This window comes from Oncorhynchus masou, chromosome 31, assembly GCF_036934945.1.
Source record: "Oncorhynchus masou masou isolate Uvic2021 chromosome 31, UVic_Omas_1.1, whole genome shotgun sequence".
Classification (NCBI taxonomy): Eukaryota; Metazoa; Chordata; class Actinopteri; order Salmoniformes; family Salmonidae; genus Oncorhynchus; species Oncorhynchus masou.
Window position 1 is genome coordinate 75,007,069 of NC_088242.1, and position 19,214 is coordinate 75,026,282.

Below are 19,214 nucleotides of genomic sequence, written 5' to 3' on the forward strand. Positions count from 1 at the left end.
CGCATTTAACCACGGCAAGGTGACGGAATATGGCCGAACACAAAGTGTAGTTACTCCCTCTGTAAGGCAATCAAACAGGCAAAATGTCAGTACAGAGACAAAGTGGAGTTGCAATTCAATGGCTGACACGAGACGTATGTGGGCAGGGTCTACAAACAATCACGGACAACCAGCCACGTCGTGGACACCAACGTCTTGCTTCCGGACAAGCAAAACACCTTCTTCGCCCGCTAACACAGTGCCACCAACGTGGCCCGCTACCAATGACTGTGGGCTCTCCTCCTCCGTAGCCAATGTAAGACATTTAAGCGTATTAACCCTCAAGGTTACCGGCCCAGACGGCATCATTAGCCACATCCTCAGATCATTCGCAGACCAGCTGGCTGGAGTGTTTACGGACATTTTCAATCTCTCCCTATCCCAGTCTGCTGTCCCCACTTGCATTAAGATGGCCACCATTGTTCCTGTACCCAAGAAAGCAAAGGTAACTGAACAAAATGACTATCGCCCCATAGCACTCACTTCTGTCATCATAAAGTTCTTTGAGAAGCTAGTTAAGGATCATATCACCTCTACCTTACCTGACACCCTAGACCCACTTCAATTCACGTACCCCCCTGATAGATCCACAGATGATGCAATCACCATCGCACTGCCCTATCCCATCTGGATTAGAGGAATACCTATGTAAGATTGCTCATCACTAAGCTCGGACCCTGGGTCTGAACCCCACCCTGTGAAACTAGGTCCTGGACTTGGTCCTGCCCCCAAGTGGTGAAGGTAGGAAACACCTCCACATCACTGATCCTCAACACTGGGGCCCCACAAGCGTTTGTGCTCAGCTCCCTCCTGTATTCCCTGTTCACCCATGACTGCGTGGCCACGCACGCCTCCAACTCAATCATCAAGTTTACAGACGACAACAGTAGTAGGCCTGATTACCAACAATGACGAGACAGCCTACAGGGAGGAGTTAAGGATACTGGGAGAGTGATACCAGGAAAATAACCTCTCACTCAACATCAACAAAACAAAGGAGCGGATTGTGGTTTTCAGGAAACAGCACACCCATATCCACATCGACAGGACAGCAGTGGAGAAGGTGGAAAGCTTCAAGTTCCTCTGCGTACACATCACTGACGATCTGAAATGGTCCACCCACACAGACAGTGTGGTGAAGGCGGTGCAACAGCGCCTCTTCAACCTCAGGAGGCAGAAGAAATTTGGCTTGGCCCCGAAAACCCTCAGACTTTTACAGATGCACACTTAAGAGCATCCTATCGGGCTGTATCACCGCCTGGTACGGCAACTCCTCCGCCCGCAATCGTAGGGTTCTCCAGGGGGTGGTGCGTTCTGCCCAACGCATCACTGGGGGCAAACTACCTGCCCTCCAGGACAGCTACAGCACCCGATGTCACAAGAAGGCCAAAAAGATCAAGGACATCAACCACCCGAGCCACTGCCTGTTCACCCCTCCATCATCCAGAAGGCGAGGTCAGTGCAGGTGCATAAAAGCTGGGACCGAGAGATTGAAAAACAGCTTCTCTCTTAAGGCCATCAGACTTAAATAGCCATCACTAGCCGGCTTCCACCCAGTTACGCAACTTGACACCTTAGAGGCTGCTGCCCAATATACATAGACTTGGAATCACAGGCCACTTTAATGTTTACATACCATTTACTCATCTCATATGCATATACTGTATTCTATTCAATGCCACTCCGACATCGCTCAAACTAATGTATATATTTCTTAATTGCATTCTTTTACTTTTGGATGTGTATTGTTGTGAATTGTTTTTAGATACTACTGCACTGTTATAGCTAGGAACACAAGCATTTCGCTACACCCTCAATAACATCTGCTAAACATGTGTACATGACCAATAAAGACACGGGTCTAAATTATTGGCACCCCTGTTTTGAATACTCTAGCACCCTCCCCTTGCGAGGATAACAACAGTATTTTTATGATATTGGAGAACATGTTGGGAGGGATCTTGGACCATTCCTCCATACAGAATCCTTGATATCCTTCTGCTCTTCTGAATGTCAATGAAAAGCATTCTATACACCACTATTGATGAAAATAGGAACATGCGTAGATAATTGGGAATAGACAAACAATTGCATTTTGTTTAGACTGGTGTGATAGCTACCCTACCATTGGTAGCAATATGAAAAATTGGTCAGAGGGGAAACAGTTTCTTAGTTGTTTTAAAGCCATCTTTAATTGAAAATAAAAGATAACTCCTTGGTAATTCCTTAAAAAGTAATGAAAGATGACAAAGTAGTATGTTACAATGATTTAAAAACTGTTCTAAAACAGTCAACTCCCATCTACAAACATAGAAAATCAATACTTGTGTGACTACAAAATGTTTGTCACAAAGTAATAGTTCTGTAAAAGTTGACACAGAAAGATTAATACATTCTCTTATTTTCTAAACAACATCCAGCTCAATATTTCAAATGTGTAGTATCACTGGTGACTGTTTTAAGAGAAGTGTAGTGACATCCTGCTTGCCCATTCTCTTCTGCCCAGGCTGAACTCACAGAGACAGTCCTTGTGTCGCCACATTCAAGTAGTAGGATTTAATTGTATATGAAGTTGAACCTGCAACACAAATAGAACAACTAATCTATAATGCACATTTGTCCATCTTTAAAATGCCAGTTGTACTCTGATTTGAGTCTTAGCAAGTAAGGTATTTCATATTATGGTGAATATACAGCAGTATGGTGAATACCTTACCTACTCAGCAGTTGTGGGAGACTGGATATGATTGGCCCGTAGCCTGGGGCATTGTCATACAGCTCAAAGAGAGGGGCAGCCACCAGCTTGTAGTTCTTGGGCACTGCAAACAGTGCTGGGAGACAGACAACCGGTCAATATCCACATCAACATAACTACACATCAAAATATGTTAACCTTCTTAAAGCTCTTATATACAGGTGATAACCACAGCAATCAATATCAATCAATTGATATGAACTGTCACATTTAAACATTACAGGCTGGTCAACTTACCTTTTTCCTGCAACTGAACCAAAAAGAGCTTCTTGTGCTCTTTGGGTTTGGTAATGTGTGCTGGGATGTAGGGGTACTGTAGATAAAACAGAAAACCCCAACTTAATGGATTCTGATGACATGGATTTTGAAGTCCAGTGCCATCGGAAAGTATTCAAACCCCTTGACTTTATCCACATTTTGTTAGGTTACAGCCGTATTCAAAACTTTATTAATCCCCCCACCCCAAAATCAGTTTACACACAATACCCCATAATGACAAAGCAAAAATCGTTTTTTGCGAATTCATTAAAAATAAAACAGAAATATTCATACCCTTTACTCAGTACTTTATTGAAGTACTACCTTTGTCAGCAATTAGAGCCTCAAGTCTTGTTGGGTATGACTTCACAAGCTTGGCACACCTGTATTTGGAGAGTTTCTCCCATTCTTCTCTGCAGTTCCTTTCAAACTCTTTCAGGTTGGATGGGGAGTGTTGCTGCACAGCTATTTTCAGGTCGCACCAGAGATGTTCGATCAGGTTCAAATCCAGAGGACATTCAAAGACTTGTCCCGAAGTTACTCCTGCGTTGTCTTGGCTGTGTGCTTAGGGTCGTTGTTCTGTTGGAAGGTGAAAGGTCATGAGCGCTCTGGACCAGGTTTTCTTTAAGTTTTTATTGAAGACTCATCTCTTCAGTAGGTCCTATGATTGAGTGTAGTCTGGCCCAGGAGTGTGAAGGTGAACGGAAAGGCACTGGAGCAACAAACCGCCCTTGCTGTCTCCAACTGGCCGGTTCCCCTCTTTCCACTGGGATTCTCTGCCTTAGTGGTGCTCTTCCATGCCGTCCCTAGGAGGGGTGTCACTTGAGTGGGTTGAGTCACTGATGTGATCTCCCTGTCTGTGTTGGCGTCCCCCCTTGGGTTGTGCTGTTGCGGAGATCTTTGTGGGCTATACTCGGCCTTGTCTCAGGATGGTAAGTTGGTGGTTGAAGATATCCCTCTAGTGGTGTGGGAGCTGTGCTTTGGCAAAGTGGGTGGGGTTATATCCTTCCTGTTTGGCCCTGTCCGGGGGTATCGTTGGATGGGGCCACAGTGTCTCCCGATCCCTCCTGTCTCAGCCTCCAGTATTTATGCTGCAGTAGTTTGTGTCGGGGGGCTAGGGTCAGTCTCTTATATCTGGAGTATTTCTCCTGTCTTATCTGGTGTCCTGTGTGAAATGAAGTATGCTTTCTCTAATTCTCCCTCTTTCTTTCTCTCCCTCTTGGAGGACCATACCTCAGGACTACCTGGCCTTATGACTCCATCTGTCCCCAGTCCACCTGGCCGTGCTGCTGCTCCAGTTTCAACTGTTCTGCATGCGGCTATGGAACCCTGACCTGTTCACCGGACGTGCTACCTGTCCCAGACGTGTTTTCAACTCTCTAGAGACAGCAGGAGCGGTAGAGATACTCTGAATGATCGACTATGAAAAGCCAACTGACATTTACTCCTGAGGTGCTGACCTTTTGCATCCTCGACAACCACTGTGATTATTATTAGCATTATTATTATTATTAGACCCTGCTGGTCATCTATGAACATTTAAACATCTTGGCCATGTTCTGTTATAATTTCCACCCGGCACAGCCAGAAGAGGAATGGCCACCCCTCATAGCCTGGTTCCTCTCTATGTTTCTTCCTTGGGAGATTTTCCTAGCCACCGTGCTTCTATACCTGCATTGCTTGCTGTTTGGTATTTTATGCTGGGTTTCTGTACAGTACTTTGAGATATCAGCTGATGTAAGGGCGGCTTTATAAATAAATTTGATTTTGTCAAGGATCTCGCTGTACTTTGCTTTGTTCATCTTTGCCTCAATCCTGACTAGTCTCCCATTCCTTGCCTCTGAAAAACATACCCACAGCTTCACGGTAGGGATGGTGCCAGGTTTCCTCCTGACATGACACTCGGCATTCAGGCCAAAGAGTTGAATCTTGGTTTCATCAGACCAGAGAATCTTGTTTCTCATGGTCTGAAAGTCTTTAGGTGCCTTTTGGAAAACTCCAAGCAGACTGTCATTTGCCTTTTACTGTGGCTTCCGTCTGGCCACTACCATAAAAGCCTGATAGGGGGAGTGCTGCAGAAATGGTTGTCCTTCTGGAAGGTTCTCCCACCTCCACAGAGGAACTTCAAAGCATTGTCAGAGTGACCATCGGGTTCTTGGTTACCTCCTTGACCAAGGCCCTTCTACCCCGATTGCGCAGTTTGGCCAGGCAGCCAGCTCTAGGAAGAGTCTTAGTGGTTCCAAACATCTTCCATTTATATCATGTCCAATCAATTGAATGTACCACAGGTGGACTCCAATCAAGTTGAAGAAACATCTCAAGGATGATCAATGGAAACAAGATGCACCGGAGCTCAATTTCAAGTCTCACAGCAAAGGGTCTGAATACTTATGTAAATATTTTTTTTTGTAATATTTTTTTTTTTATTTGCTAGGATTTGTCTTTTTTTTAATACATTTTAGAATAAGGCTGTAACGTAGCAAAATGTGGGAAAAGTAAAGGGATCTGAATACTTTCAGAAGGCACTGTATTCAAATTCAAAAGGCAAGCATAAGTGTGAAAGCCAATGAAAAATAAAGAGACCTGGGACAGGTCAGGTGCCTCGTCTGAGAACTATAGTATGAACCATGGGTTCTTTAAGGGGTCCCTGCATACTTCCCTTCCAAAACAGTTTGTGCATATATTATGACAACATTGTGACGTTTTTGTTTGTTTTAGCCTTCAGCAAGGTTTTTTTGGGCTGTTGGTGCACACATTTTTGGGGGTAAGCCGAAGTCGGTCACCCCTTCGTCGGTGATTGGTCAACAGTAGGGATTCTTCAATTTAGTGTTTGTTGTCATTCAACGAGTGACTAATCATTTTCATGCACATTTTTCCACTTGAGAAATATGGCACCAAACATCTTTGATGTAAAATTGTACAACTAAGATATCCTCAGCCAAAACGTCAAAGTTAATGACAGATTTCCTGAGTTAACTTATATTAATTATTTCTATTTTGAGGTATACTGGCTACGGCATCTCAAGATGGACAAAGTACCATTGCAGCTTTTTTCTAGTTTTAAGGGAGTATGCGAGCACACTCGCTTGGTCCGCCTAGCCAGCCGAACCATGCTGAGGCCTTTCGCGTAACAGGACAGGAAGGATAACTCCTTGGTAACCCACCTGTGGGGGCTCAAAGTTGGGTCTCCACCAGTTTCCAATAGAGTCATCGATCACCCAGTCCTGCTTCACTCCATCCTGATGCCCCAAGATCTGGACAAGGATGTGGGAAAAACACATATGTTGAACTAATATCAAAACTAAAATCAAGTTTCAGTCTCTGACAACTATGCATGCTATGTCAGAAAATAATTATCCAGTAGACAAGCAAATGGGAAGTCTAGGTAGTCATGGTATGGTTAACCAGCTCAAATGAAACTAAAATAATCAGCTGCTCCATCTGCCCTGGAATCCAACACTCGTAATTTTACTGTGTGGAGTATTTTTTAAATCAAATACTGATCAATGTTACCCTTCAATAGTGCTCAACATGAGACATTTTGAAAAATACATAACCCTTTACCTAGAATGGTCTGCAGCGTGATGTCAAAGTGGTTCTATTGTCCATTGTTGCCAGTGATAAGCCACTTCCAACTTGTCAGAGCTGACCAATTGTTTCCAACCTCTATGCCACTCCCAGTTTTCCACCCAAAGTAAATGGAATTATTTTGTTGTCACTAAGCAAACCTTTCCAGATGATCACTTCACGTTTCATGATACTATTCTGAATGAAGACCATGTAGCCTGCCTACCTCTGTCATCAATCGCTTCAGTCCATCCACTTCGTCCTCCCCTGCATTCAATTCTCCACCAGGACTGCACACAATTACGTTTCAAAAATACAGTTGGGGCACTTTTTGATTACTTTAAAAATTGGACTATATGCTCCTGCCAGTTACAGAAGTGTCAAGCTTTTCCTTGTAAATGCTTAGTTGCTTACACATTAGTAACTGGCACCAAGCAAGGTGCAGAGGTGGGATGAGAACCAACTCACAGTTTGAAAAAGGTTGTCCCCAACTGCAGCAGTAGAACGTGTGGTAGCCTGTGCTCGTGTACGATCAGAACACCCTCCACTGCCCGCCTCATGCCTACTTTTTCGAACTCATCCCGCATCCTCTGGAACCGAGCCGTTACCGAGCTATCCTTCTCGTAGAGAGGTTCCTTTGTGCCAAACGTGTAATTCGTGAGGGGATATCTGCGAGGGCCAATCCCAATACAATGTTAGCAGCTTAGTTAGGTAAACTCTTAATGTGTTTGCATGCTATGTAACTAACTAGCTACGCAATTGTATTGTACAATAATTAGACTTTACTCCACAAGTAGGGAATGTTTTTGTGTTTGCAACATGCAAGAGCACTGTGCGTCGTAACGAGCTAGGTGGGCCTGTTTGTTTAGCCTACGACATCACATATTCAGAAACACTATAGCTAACTAGTTAAAAACCCAACACCGAAAATGAAATTCCGCTATCTAGTTACAGGTAAACAACAAGTGCACTTCATAGCTAGCGACGTACAAGTTGATGGTTCTCTCCAGCGTGACAGGTTTGGAAGACGGGCTGATGTATTTGTTTTCGAACTGGTTCAGTCCACGGCGTGGCCAACCGGTTGAAGGTCGGTTGGGAGGTACAACCGACATCGTTCCACCAAATAAGCAGGATATGTCAAAATCAAAAACACGAATGAAGAGAAAACATTAGATAACTGATCCAAAATTCAGCACACTACTCTTTCCGCAAAAAAAATCTATTTCCGGTGTTCTCCCCCTTCGCGTGAACATGCACGCACTCAATTCTTTATTGCTGCGACCACGTTAGGCTTTCTTTTTATATATCGGTTTGATCGCGGGGGAGGCACTAGTATTGTCTGCTGTTTTAAGTGTATTAGTCTATAAATAAATATCTTTGCCAAAATTAGTCATCTCTTCCATGTCATATTCGACTAGTAGTTCTGAAATGTTTATTGCTTGCGTACATTTTACTCTCTCTATGTTTAATATAACACACATACATTAATTATTAATTTCGGTTGACTATCCTGGCGAGAAGTTTGTTCTATCTATCATGACATCTGACATCTGATGTGTGCCACAGGAAGTATTAGACTCTAGTCACAAAAGGAAGTGGTTATTTCAGCAATAATAGTTTTCAGAGCCCTCTACTGTTCTCTCTACCAATCCCACATCCCATCGTGCTTTTCCCTCATGGATTTTCCTACGTTTTATTTGACATTTTTTTCTGTTTCAGTTTTTAAGAGTGTAGGTACAGTAGCAATAATAAAATAGCAATAAAAAAAATGTGTACTCTGGGCGAAAAAGAAAGTTAAAATATACAAGTCAACATGAGTGCATATCCATAATCACAGTAAACTTTTATGATAATAGAAAAAAAAGAATAAAAAAATCAATGTAAACAAAACTATGACTGAATGTACTTCCAAGAAGAATGCCCTCACCAATAGGTCCCTTCGCCCTCAATAGGACACCCCCAAAACCTCCACCTTTTATTGATTTTTTATTTCACCTTTATTTAACTAGGTAGGCTAGTTGAGAACAAGTTCTCATTTGCAACTACAACCTGGCCAAGATAAAGCTTGAAAGTCCGTGTTGCCCAGCAACAGCCCCAAAACATCACTGCTCTAGAGGCGATCTGCGTGGAGGAATGGGCAAAAATACCAGCAACAGTGTGTGAAAACCTTGTGAAGACTTATAGAAAACATTTGACCTCTGTCATTGCCAACAAAGGGTATATAACAAAGTATTGAGATGAACTTTTGTTATTGACCAAATACTTATTTTCCACCATAATTTGCAAATAAATTCATTCATCCTACAATGTGATTTTCTGGATTTTTTTCTTCTCATTTTGTCTGTCATAGTTGAAGTATACCTATGATGAAAATTACAGGCCTCTCTCATCTTTTTAGGTGGGAGAACTTGCACAATTGGTGGCTGACTAAATACTTTTTTGCCCCACTGTATGTTGAAAAACAAATGATAGTCCCATTAAGCGCAAACCAGATGGGATGGCGTATCGCTGCAGAATGCTGTGGCAGCCATGGTACTGTGTGCCTTGAATTCTAAATAAATCACTGACCGTGTCACCAGTAAGGCGAACCCAGAGTCTCTGATGGCACAGCTGGCGCTGCAGTACAGCACCCTTAACCACTGCGCCACCCAGAAGGCCTGGGCTGCAATTTCTGAGGCTGGTAACTCTAATGAACTTATCCTCTGATGCAGAGGTAACTCTGGGTCATCCTTTCCTGTGGGGGTCCTCATGAGAGCTAGTTTCATCAAAGCGCTTGATGGTTTTTGCGACTGCACTTGAAGAAACTTTCAAAGTTCTTGAAATTCTCCGCCAAGACTGACCTTCATGCCTTAAGCAATGATTGACTGTCATTTCTCTTTGCTTATTTGAGCTGTTCTTGCCATAATATGGACTTGGTCTTTTACCAAATAAGGCTATCTTCTGTATACCACCCCTACCTACCGGGTCCTGTGTGGCTCAGTCGGTAGAGCATGGCACTTGCAACGCCAAGCGTCGTGGGTTCGATTCCCGCTGGGGCCACCCATATGTAAAAGTAGTGGCCCCAGCCGACTTGTAAGTCGCTTTGGACAAAAGCGTCTGCTAAATGGGATATATATATATATTGTCACAACACAACTGTCTCAAACGCATTAAGGAAAGAAATTCCACAAATTAACTTTTAACAAGGCACACCTTTTTATTGAAATGCATTCCAGGTGACTACCTCATGAAGCTGGTTGAGAGAATGCCAAGTGTTTGCAAAGCTGCCATCAAGGCAAAGGGTGGCGATTTGAAGAATCTCAATTATAAAATATATTTGGATTTGTTTAACCCTTTTTGTCATGTTCTGACCTTAAGTTCCTTTGTTTTGTCTTTTGTTTTAGTATGGTCAGTGCGTAAGTTGGGTGGGTTGTCTATGTTAGTTTTTCTATGATTTTCTATTTCTGTGTTTGGCCTGGTATGGTTCTCAATCAGAGGCAGCTGTCAATTGTTGTCCCTAATTGAGAACCATGTTTAGGTAGCCTGTTTTGGATTGTGTTTTGTGAGTGGTTATTTTCTCTTTTGTGTGTCATCACCAGACAGAACTGTTTCGTTTGTTCGTTCTTCCAAGTTGTTTTTCTGTTTAGTGTTCAGTTTTGATTATATTAAAAATCATGAACAGCCAGAGCCGCCAGTCAGCCAGGAGCTGCCAGAGCCGCCAGTCAGCCAGGAGCTGCCAGAATCGCCTGTCACGCCGGCGATGCCAGAATCGCCCATCATTCCGGAGCTGCTGGAGTCTCCCGCCCATCCGGTGCTGCCGGAATCTCCCATCCATTCGGGACCGTGGCTAGGGTCCCCAGTCCGAGGTCGGCGGAGAAGGTCGTCGCGTTAAAGAGGCCATGGAGGCGGGTAGAGAGCCGGAGAAGGACTATGGTGGAGTGGGGTCCACGTCCCACGCCAGAGCCGCCAGACACCCACCCAGATCCTCCCCTATAGGTTTAGGTTGTGCGGCCGCAGTCCGCACCTTTGGGGGGGTTACTGTCACGTTCTGACCTTAGTTCCTTCGTTTTGTCTTTTGTTTTAGTATGGTCAGGGCGTGAGTTGGGTGGGTTGTCTATGTTAGTTTTTCTAGGATTTTCTGTGTTTGGCCTGGTATGGTTCTCAATCAGGGCCAGCTGTCAATTGTTGTCCCTAATTGAGAACCATATTTAGGGAGCCTGTTTTCGATTGTGTTTTGTGAGCAGTTATTTTCTGTTTTGTGTGTCATCACTAGACAGGACTGTTTTGTTTGTTCGTTCTTCCAAGTTGTTATTTTGTTTAGTGTTCAGTTTTGATTATATTAAAAATCATGAACACTTACTACGCTGCACCTTGGTTCTCACCTTCTTCCACTGACAACGACCGTTACACTTTTTTGGTTACTACATGATTCCATATGTGTTATTTCATGGTTTTGATAACATCACTATTATTCTACAAACTGGTACTGCATATACACAAAGTTGTATATATGACCGGGATTGCAAGTCGGGGACTTATTTCCATTGAGGTCTCTATTTTTTTATACCATATTTACAATTACATAGATACAGACACATTACAGAGATAGAGACAAAATAAAATGCTCAACCTACAGATGAGTGTGACAGGGGAAGTATAAGTACAAGCTTTTTTGGCTGGTAGCGTATTCCTTAGATGTTTTGGGCTGTTGGTGAACCATGATGTGCAGGCAGAATCAGTGATACTGGAGTAGCATACTTACCAGAGTCTTAAAGGGTGTCTATAGCTAGGTTTCCTTCCAGTAGTTTTCATCAAAACATTTATGTGAAAATTCTAAAATCTTCGTTTAAAACATGCAATTTCAGGGTTTTAGCCTACTGTCCACCTCACAGTTCAGCTGTCAGAGATTTTAAAAATAAATATATCAGGGCACTACATGCAAAGGCCTATCAGCTTAGGTGTCCACTGTATGATTATCATATTTCAATATATGTATACAGTGCCTTCAGAAAGTATTCAGACCCCTTGACATTTTCTACATTTTGTTACGTAACACAGCCTTATTCTAAAATGTATTAAATAAAAATAATTCCTCAATTCCTCAATTCCGCAATCTACATCCAATACCCCAAAATGACAAAGCAAGAGCAGGTTTTTAGAATTTTTGCAAAAGTATTACAAATAAAAAACAGAAATACCTTACCTATGAGAATCGAAATTGAGCTCAGGTGCATCCTGTTCCCATTGATCGTCATTGAGATGTTTCTACAACTTGATTGGAGTCCACCTGTGGTAAATTCAAATGATTGGACATGATTTGAAAAGGCACACACCTGTCTATATAAGGTCCCACAGTTGATAGTGCATGTCAGAGCAAAAACCAAGCCATGAGGTCAAAGGAATTGTCCATAGAGCTCCAAGACACAATTGGGTCAAGGCACAGATCTGAGGAAGGGTACCAAAACATTTCTACAGCATTGAGGGTCTCCAAGAACACAGTGGCCTCTATCATTCTTAAATGGAAGAGGTTTGGAACCAACAAGACTCTTCCTAGAGCTGGCCGACTGGCCAAACTGAGAAATCGGGGTGAAGGTCCTTGGTCAGGGAGGTGACCAAGAACCCTATGGTCACTCTGGCAGAGCTCTAGAGTTCCTCTGTGGAAATAGGAGAACCATCCAGAAGGACAACCATCTCTGCAGCACTCAACCAACCAGGCTTTTATAGTTGAGTGGTCAGACAGAAGCCACTCCTCAGTAAAAAGGCACATGACAGCCCGCTCGGACCAAAAGGGACCTAAAGACTCTCAAACCATGAAAAACAAAATTCTCTGGTCTGATGAAACCAAGATTGAACTCCTTGGCCTGAATGCCAAGCGTCACATCCGGTGGAAACCTGGCACCATCCCTACGGTGGGGCATAGGTGGTGGCAGCATCATGCTGTGGGGATGTTTTTCAGTGTCAGGGACTATGAGACTAGTCAAGATCGAAGCAAAGATAAATGGAGCAAAGTACAGAGAGAACCTTAATGAAAACTTGCTCCAAAGCGCTCAGGACCTCAGGCTGGGGCGATGGTTCCCCTTCCAACAGGACAATGACCCTAAGCACACAGCCAAGACAGCGCAGGACTGGCTTCGGGACAAGTCTCTGAATGTCCTTGAGTGGCCCAGCCAGAGCCTGTAATCTCTGGATAGACCAGAAAATAACTGTGATACAACGTTCCCCATCCAACCTGGCAGAGCTTGAGAGGATTTGCAGAAAAGAATGGGAGAAACTCCCCAAATACAGGTTTGCCATGCTTGTAGCGTCATACGGCCCGTGGCATGTTATGACAGGGTTACCAAAACTCGGTCCTGTATGTTTTGGTTTGAAAGTCATTTCTGGTCACAACTTGTGGACTTGTTTACAGTGCCTTGCAAAAGTATTCACCCTCCTTGGTGTTTTTCCTATTTTGTTTCATTACAACCTGTATTTTAAATAGATTTTTATTTGGATTTCATGTAATGGACACACAAAATAGTCCAAGTTTGCTGAAGTGAAATGAAAAAAATAAGTAGTGCGTGCATATGTAATCACCACCTTTGCTATGAAGCCCCTAAATAAGATCTGGTGCGACCAATTAGCTTCAGAAGTCACATAATTAGTTAAATAAATTCCACCTGTGTGCAATCTAAGTGTCACATGATCTGTCACATGATCTCAGTATATCTACACCTGTTCTGAAACTCTGCAACAACACTAAGCAAGGGGCACCACCAAGCAAGCGGCACCATGAAGACCAAGGAGCTCTCCAAACAGGTCAGGGACAAAGTTGTGGAGAAGTACAGATCAGGGTTGTGTTATAAAGAAATATCTGAAACTTTGAACATCCCACGCAGCACCATTAAATCCATTATTTAATGTAAAGAATATGGCACCACAACAATCCTGCCAAGAGAGGGCCGCACACCAAAACTCACAGACCAGGCAAGGAGGGCATTAATTAGAGAGGCAGCAAAAACACCAAAGATAACCCTGAAAGAGCTGCAAAGCTCCACAGCGGAGATTGTAGTATCTGTCCATAGGGCCACTTTAAGCCGTACGCTCCACAGAGCTGGGCTTTACGGAAGAGTGTCCATAAAAAAGCCATTGCTTAACGTAAAAAATAAGCAAACGGCATGTGGGAGAATCCCCAAACATATGGAACAAGGTACTCTGGTCAGATGAGACTAAAATTGAGCTTTTTGCCCGTCAAGGAAAACGCTATGTTTGGCGTAAACCTAACACCTCTCATCATCACCAGCCCCACAGTGAAGCATGGTGGTGGAAGCATCATGCTATGGGGATGTTTTTCATCGGCAGGGACTGGGAAACTGATCAGAATTGAAAGAATGATGGATGCCGCAAAATAAAGGGAAATTCTTGAGGGTAACCCGTTTCAGTCTTCCAGAGATTTGAGACTGGGATGGAGGTTCACCTTCCAGCAGGACAATGACCCTAAGCATACTGCTAAAGCAACACTCCAGTGGTTTAAGGGGAAACATTTAAATGTCTTGGAAAGGCCTAGTCAAAGCCCAGACCTCAATCCAATTGAGAATCTGTGGTATGACTTAGAGATTGCTGTACACCAGGAGAACCCATCCTACTTGAAGGAGCTGGAGCAGTTTTACCTTGAAGAACGGGCAAAAACCCCAGTGGCTACATGTGCCAAGCTTATAGAGACATACCCCAAGAGACTTGCAGCTGTAATTTGGGAGAGAGGGGGGGGTGGTGAATAGTTATACACGCTCAAGTTTTCTGTTTTTTTGTCTTATGTCTTGTTTGTTTCACTCCCAAAAATAATTTGCATCTTCAATGTTGTAGGTATGTCGTTTAAATCAAATGATACAACCCCCCCCAAAAAATATATTTTAATTCTGGGTTGTAAGGCAACAAAATAGTAAAAATGCCAAGGGGGGTGAATACTTTCGCAAGCCACTATATTGTTTACACGCCATATACAGCGTTCCTCACTGAGTTCCCTGAATTCCTATCGGACCTTGTAGTCATAGCAGATAATATTCACATTTTTGGTGACTTTAATATTCACATGGAAAAGTCCACATACCCATTCACATGGAAAAGTCTACAGAGCCACCCCAAAAGGCTTTCGGGGCCATCATCAACTCGGTGGGTTTTGTCCAACATGTCTCCGACCTACTCACTGCCACAGTCATACTCTGGACCTAGTTTTGTCCCGTGGAATAAATATTATGGATCTTAATGTTTTTCCTCATAGTCCTGGACTATCGGACCACCATTTTATTATGTTTACAACTGCAACAAATAATCTGCTCAGACCCCCTCTCAGGATCATAAATTCTCAGACAACCCAAAGATTCCTAGATACCCTTCCAGACTCCCTCCACCTACCCAAGGATGTCAGAGGACAACAATCGGTTAACCACCTAACTTAGGAACTAAATTTAACCTTGCGTAATACCCTAGATGCATTCACACCCCTAAAAACAAAACACTTTTGTCATAAGAGACTAGCTATAACTATAGAGAAAATACCCAAGCCCTGAAGAAAGCTTCCAGAAAATTGGAACGTGTACCAAAGTCACTAAATGTGGCAGTAATGAAGACTCTTGAATAAGCCAAAACTTGACCCAGAAAATACAAAAAACGATCAGCCTATATCGAATCTCCTATTCCTCTCAAACATTTTAGAAAAAGCAACTCACTACCTACCTGAAGACAAACAATGTATACAAAATGCTTCAGTCTGGTTTAAGACCCCATCATAGCACTGAGACTGCACTCAAATGAACTTTTAATGGCGTCAGACCAAAGCTATCCATCTGTCCTCGTGCTCCTAGACCTTAGTGCTGCTTTGATACCATCGATCATGTCACGTGTGCTCCCTCTCCGGCCTCTAGGCCACCAGCCTGCTCATTTGGACGCACAGCTGTCACCATCATTACGTGCACCTGCACGTCATCAGACTCACCTGGACTCCATCACCTCCCTGATTACTTTTCCTATATATGTCACTCCTTTTGGTTCCTGCCCCAGGCATTATTGTTTCTGTTCCAGTGTTAAGTCTATGCGTTGTTCCTGTTTCGTTTTATGATGCGTTTATTTATTAAAACACTCACTCCTTGAACTTGCTTCCCGACTCTCAGCGTCCATCGTTACAGAATAACGCCTCACCTACGGGAAGCATCGGAGTGTTTTTTTGAGTCAGGTGGAATGACGTTGGGTCCGGGAGCCACTACAGGCTTTCATGCCTCAGCCAGATCGCCAGGCTCCCCTGCCTCCACCGGCTCGTCAGGCTCCCCTGCCTCAGCCGGCTCGTCAGGCTTTCATGCCTTCGCCGGATCACCAGGCTCCCTTGCTTCCACCAGCTCGTTAGGCTCTCGTGCCTCAGCAGGATCGCCAGGCTCCCCTGCTTCAGCCGGTCTGTCAGGTTCCAGTGCATCAGCAGGGGTGACTGGTCCGCTCCGGATCCCCGGGATCGTCCCTTGGGTTGGCGTCATGCGGCTGGAGCCGAACGCGCCAGGGAGGGGGTGCCGTCAGGTATACTCTCTCTCCAGCGCTCTAGGTTGCCATGCTCCTGCGTCTCAGCCGGATTCACAGGTTTCCTGCGCCTCTGCAGAGGTGACCGGTCTGCTCCCTCTCTGGCCTCTAGGTCACCAGGCTGCTCATTATGGCGCACACCTGTCACCATCGTTACGCACGCCTGCGCATCATCAGACTCACCTGGACTCCATCACCTCCCTAATTACCTTCCCTATATATGTCACTCACTTTGATTCCTTCCCCAGGCGTTATTGTTTCTGTTCCAGTTTAAGTCTATGTGTTGTTCGTGTTTCTTCTTTTGTCTTATGATGCGTTTATTTATTCAAACACTCACTCAAAATTTCCCTCCCTGGAAGCTTGTTTCACACATAAGGAAGTGTGTGGCGGAAAATGTTTTACTTTTAAACTCGAACAAAACAGAGATGCTAGTTCTAGGTCCCAAGAAACAAAGAGATTTTTTTGTTGGATCTGACAATTAATCATGATGGTTGTACAGTTGTCTCAAATAAAACTGTGAAGGACCTCGACGTTACTCTGGACCCTGATCTCTCTTTTGCCGAACATATCAAGACTGTTTCAAGGACAGCTTTTTTCCATCTATGTAACATTGCAAAAATCAGAAACTTTCTGTTCAAAAATTATGCAGAAAAATGTATCCATGCTTTTGTCACTTATAGATTATACTACTGCAATGCTCTACTTTCCGGCTACCCGAAAAAGCACTAAATAAACTTCAGTTAGTGCTAAACACGGTTGCTAGAATCTTGACCAGAACCAAAAAATGTGATCATATTATTCCAGTGCTAGCCTCTCTACACTGGCTTCCTGTTAAGGCTAAGGTTGATTTCAAGGTTTTACTACTCACCTACAAAGCATTACCTGGGCTTGCTCCTACCTATCTCTCTGATTTGGTCCTGCCGTACATACCTACATGTATGCTACGTCACAAGACGTAGGCCTCCTTATTGTTCCTCGAATTTCTAAACAAACAGCTGGAGGCAGGGCTTTCTCCTATAGAGCTATCCATGTGAGAGACACAGACTCGGTCTCGACCTTTAAGTCTTTATTGAATACTCATCTCTTCAGTAGGTCCTATGATTGAGGGTAGTCTGGCCCAGTGGTGTGAAGGTGAATGGAAAAGCACTGGAGCGATGAACCACCCTTGCTGTCTCTGCCTGGCTGTTCCCCTCTCTTCACTGGGATTCTCTGCCTCTAACCCTATTATGGGGGCTGAGTCACTGGCTTACTGGTGCTCTTCCATGCCTTCCCTAGAAGGGGTGCGTCACATGAGTGGGTTGAGTCACTGGCGTGATCTTCCTGTCGGTTGGCGCCCCCCTCAGGTTCATGCCGTGGGGGAGATCTTTTTGACCCTGTTGGTCATCTATGAACGTTTGAACATCTTGGCCATGTGCTGTTATAACCTCCACCTGGCACAGCCAGAAGAGGACTGGCCACACCTCAGAGCCTGTTTCCTCTCTAGGTTTCTTCCTAGGTTCCAGCCTTTCCAGGGAGTTTTTCCGAGCCACCCTGCTTCTACATCTGCATTGCTTGCTGTTTGGGGTTTAAGGCTGAGTTTCTGTATAGCACTTTGTGACATTGGCTGATGTAAAAAGGGCTTTATAGATACATTTGATTGATTGATTTTTGCCCTAGCTCAACACAGCTGTTTTGAGCCCCACATGTTTGTTTGTTGAGATGTAAGACAAATTTCCTGAAAGGGTTATACAATAAGTAATCATTATTAGCCTAGTTAATGTTAGTGTTAGCCACCTAGCTAATTTTTGCCACAACAAATTATAATTTGTAACATATGATAGGAAATGGATGATGGGCATCCACACATTAATACATACCATACAAAATGTAACATATCATACTAATTGGAGTGTCCCAAAATTACACATACTATGTTACTTCTACCCCTGAGTCCAGGTTGTCTATTACCACCTAGGGCTGGGGGATATAACATATTTTACAATATACTGGTATTGCCTCACGGACCGGTTTGGGTTTTTACTTTACCCTCTGCAATGGTATTTCAATGTTTGGTTTGTTAAATGTGATACCCCACTCCCGTGTGTGTAATGTCCATTTTTACTGTTTACTTGTTTGCTACTTGAGTCTTCTCTCTCCCTCTCGTTCCTGCATGCCACTTTCCACACCAAGCCCTGACACGTCACTCAACGAGAGCAAGTTGTTGCTCAACCACGAGTCACGGGCACTTGCCGACAAGTTGCCATTCACTCTGTCTACATGGTCAGATGCATCAAGATGTTGGTGCCAATGATGCTGCTTTCCACTTTGCTTCTAAATATAAATCCACAAGCGTTATATTATTACACTATTAGTTTGTGTATCTTACTGTCTACAAACAGCTAGTTTGTCTTTTCTTAGCAAGTTGTTGCAAAAATAAATCTCGCTAGCCGCTAATGCTAATTGCTAGTTTGCTGGCTGACACACGATCGGCTCTTAACCAACCATGCTATTTGTTTTTCTTTTTTTCGAACTTGTTTTGTACATTAATGTTACTGCTACCGTCTCTTATGACCGCAACGAGCTTCTGGACATCAGAACTGCGATTACTGACCTCAGGTTAAACAAAGTGTCGGACGGGAGTGATATGCTACAGACACCCGACCAGGCCCAGATCCCCACCATTCGCTGGAGAAGGAAACAGAGTATCATGATAAGCTATAGTTCACACTATCTTCCGAGAGAGTTTATCTGTATTTTTTGTAGCTGTCTACATACCACCACAGATGCTGGCACTAAAACCGCACTCAATGAGCTGTATATCACCATAAGCAAACAGGAAAAAGCTCATCCAAAGGCGGCGCTCCTAGTGGTCGGGGACTTTAATACAGGGCAACTTAAACTTAACCTGCCTAAATGACTACTGACCCGTAGCACTCATGTCTGTTGCCATGAAACGCTTTGAAAGGCTGGTCATGGCTCACATCAACACTCTTATCCCAGAAACCCTAGACCCACTCCAATTTTCATACCGCACCAACAGATCCACAGATGATGCAATCTCAATTGCACTCCACACTGTCCTTTCACACCTGGACAAAAG

General features: G+C 43.8%; 1 protein-coding gene and 1 long non-coding RNA gene across 2 annotated transcripts; one reads left to right on the top strand and one right to left on the bottom strand.

Annotated features, from left to right (window-relative positions):
- Window positions 1–973: 973 nt before the first annotated feature.
- On the top strand, window positions 974–4,829 carry LOC135524433 (uncharacterized). Its single transcript, XR_010452957.1, has 2 exons — window positions 974–1,494; window positions 4,278–4,829. It is a non-coding gene; the product is annotated as an uncharacterized LOC135524433 (long non-coding RNA).
- Window positions 2,213–7,883, bottom strand: LOC135524432 (cleavage and polyadenylation specificity factor subunit 5). The gene is made up of 7 exons (XM_064951961.1): window positions 7,610–7,883; window positions 7,088–7,288; window positions 6,846–6,909; window positions 6,217–6,306; window positions 3,032–3,107; window positions 2,756–2,870; window positions 2,213–2,617 (listed from the first exon to the last, which is right to left on the bottom strand). The coding sequence occupies exons 1-7, from the start codon at window positions 7,729–7,731 to the stop codon at window positions 2,596–2,598; spliced, it is 690 nt and encodes a 229-aa protein (XP_064808033.1). The 5' UTR covers window positions 7,732–7,883; the 3' UTR covers window positions 2,213–2,595.
- Between the last annotated feature and the right edge of the window lie 11,331 nt (window positions 7,884–19,214).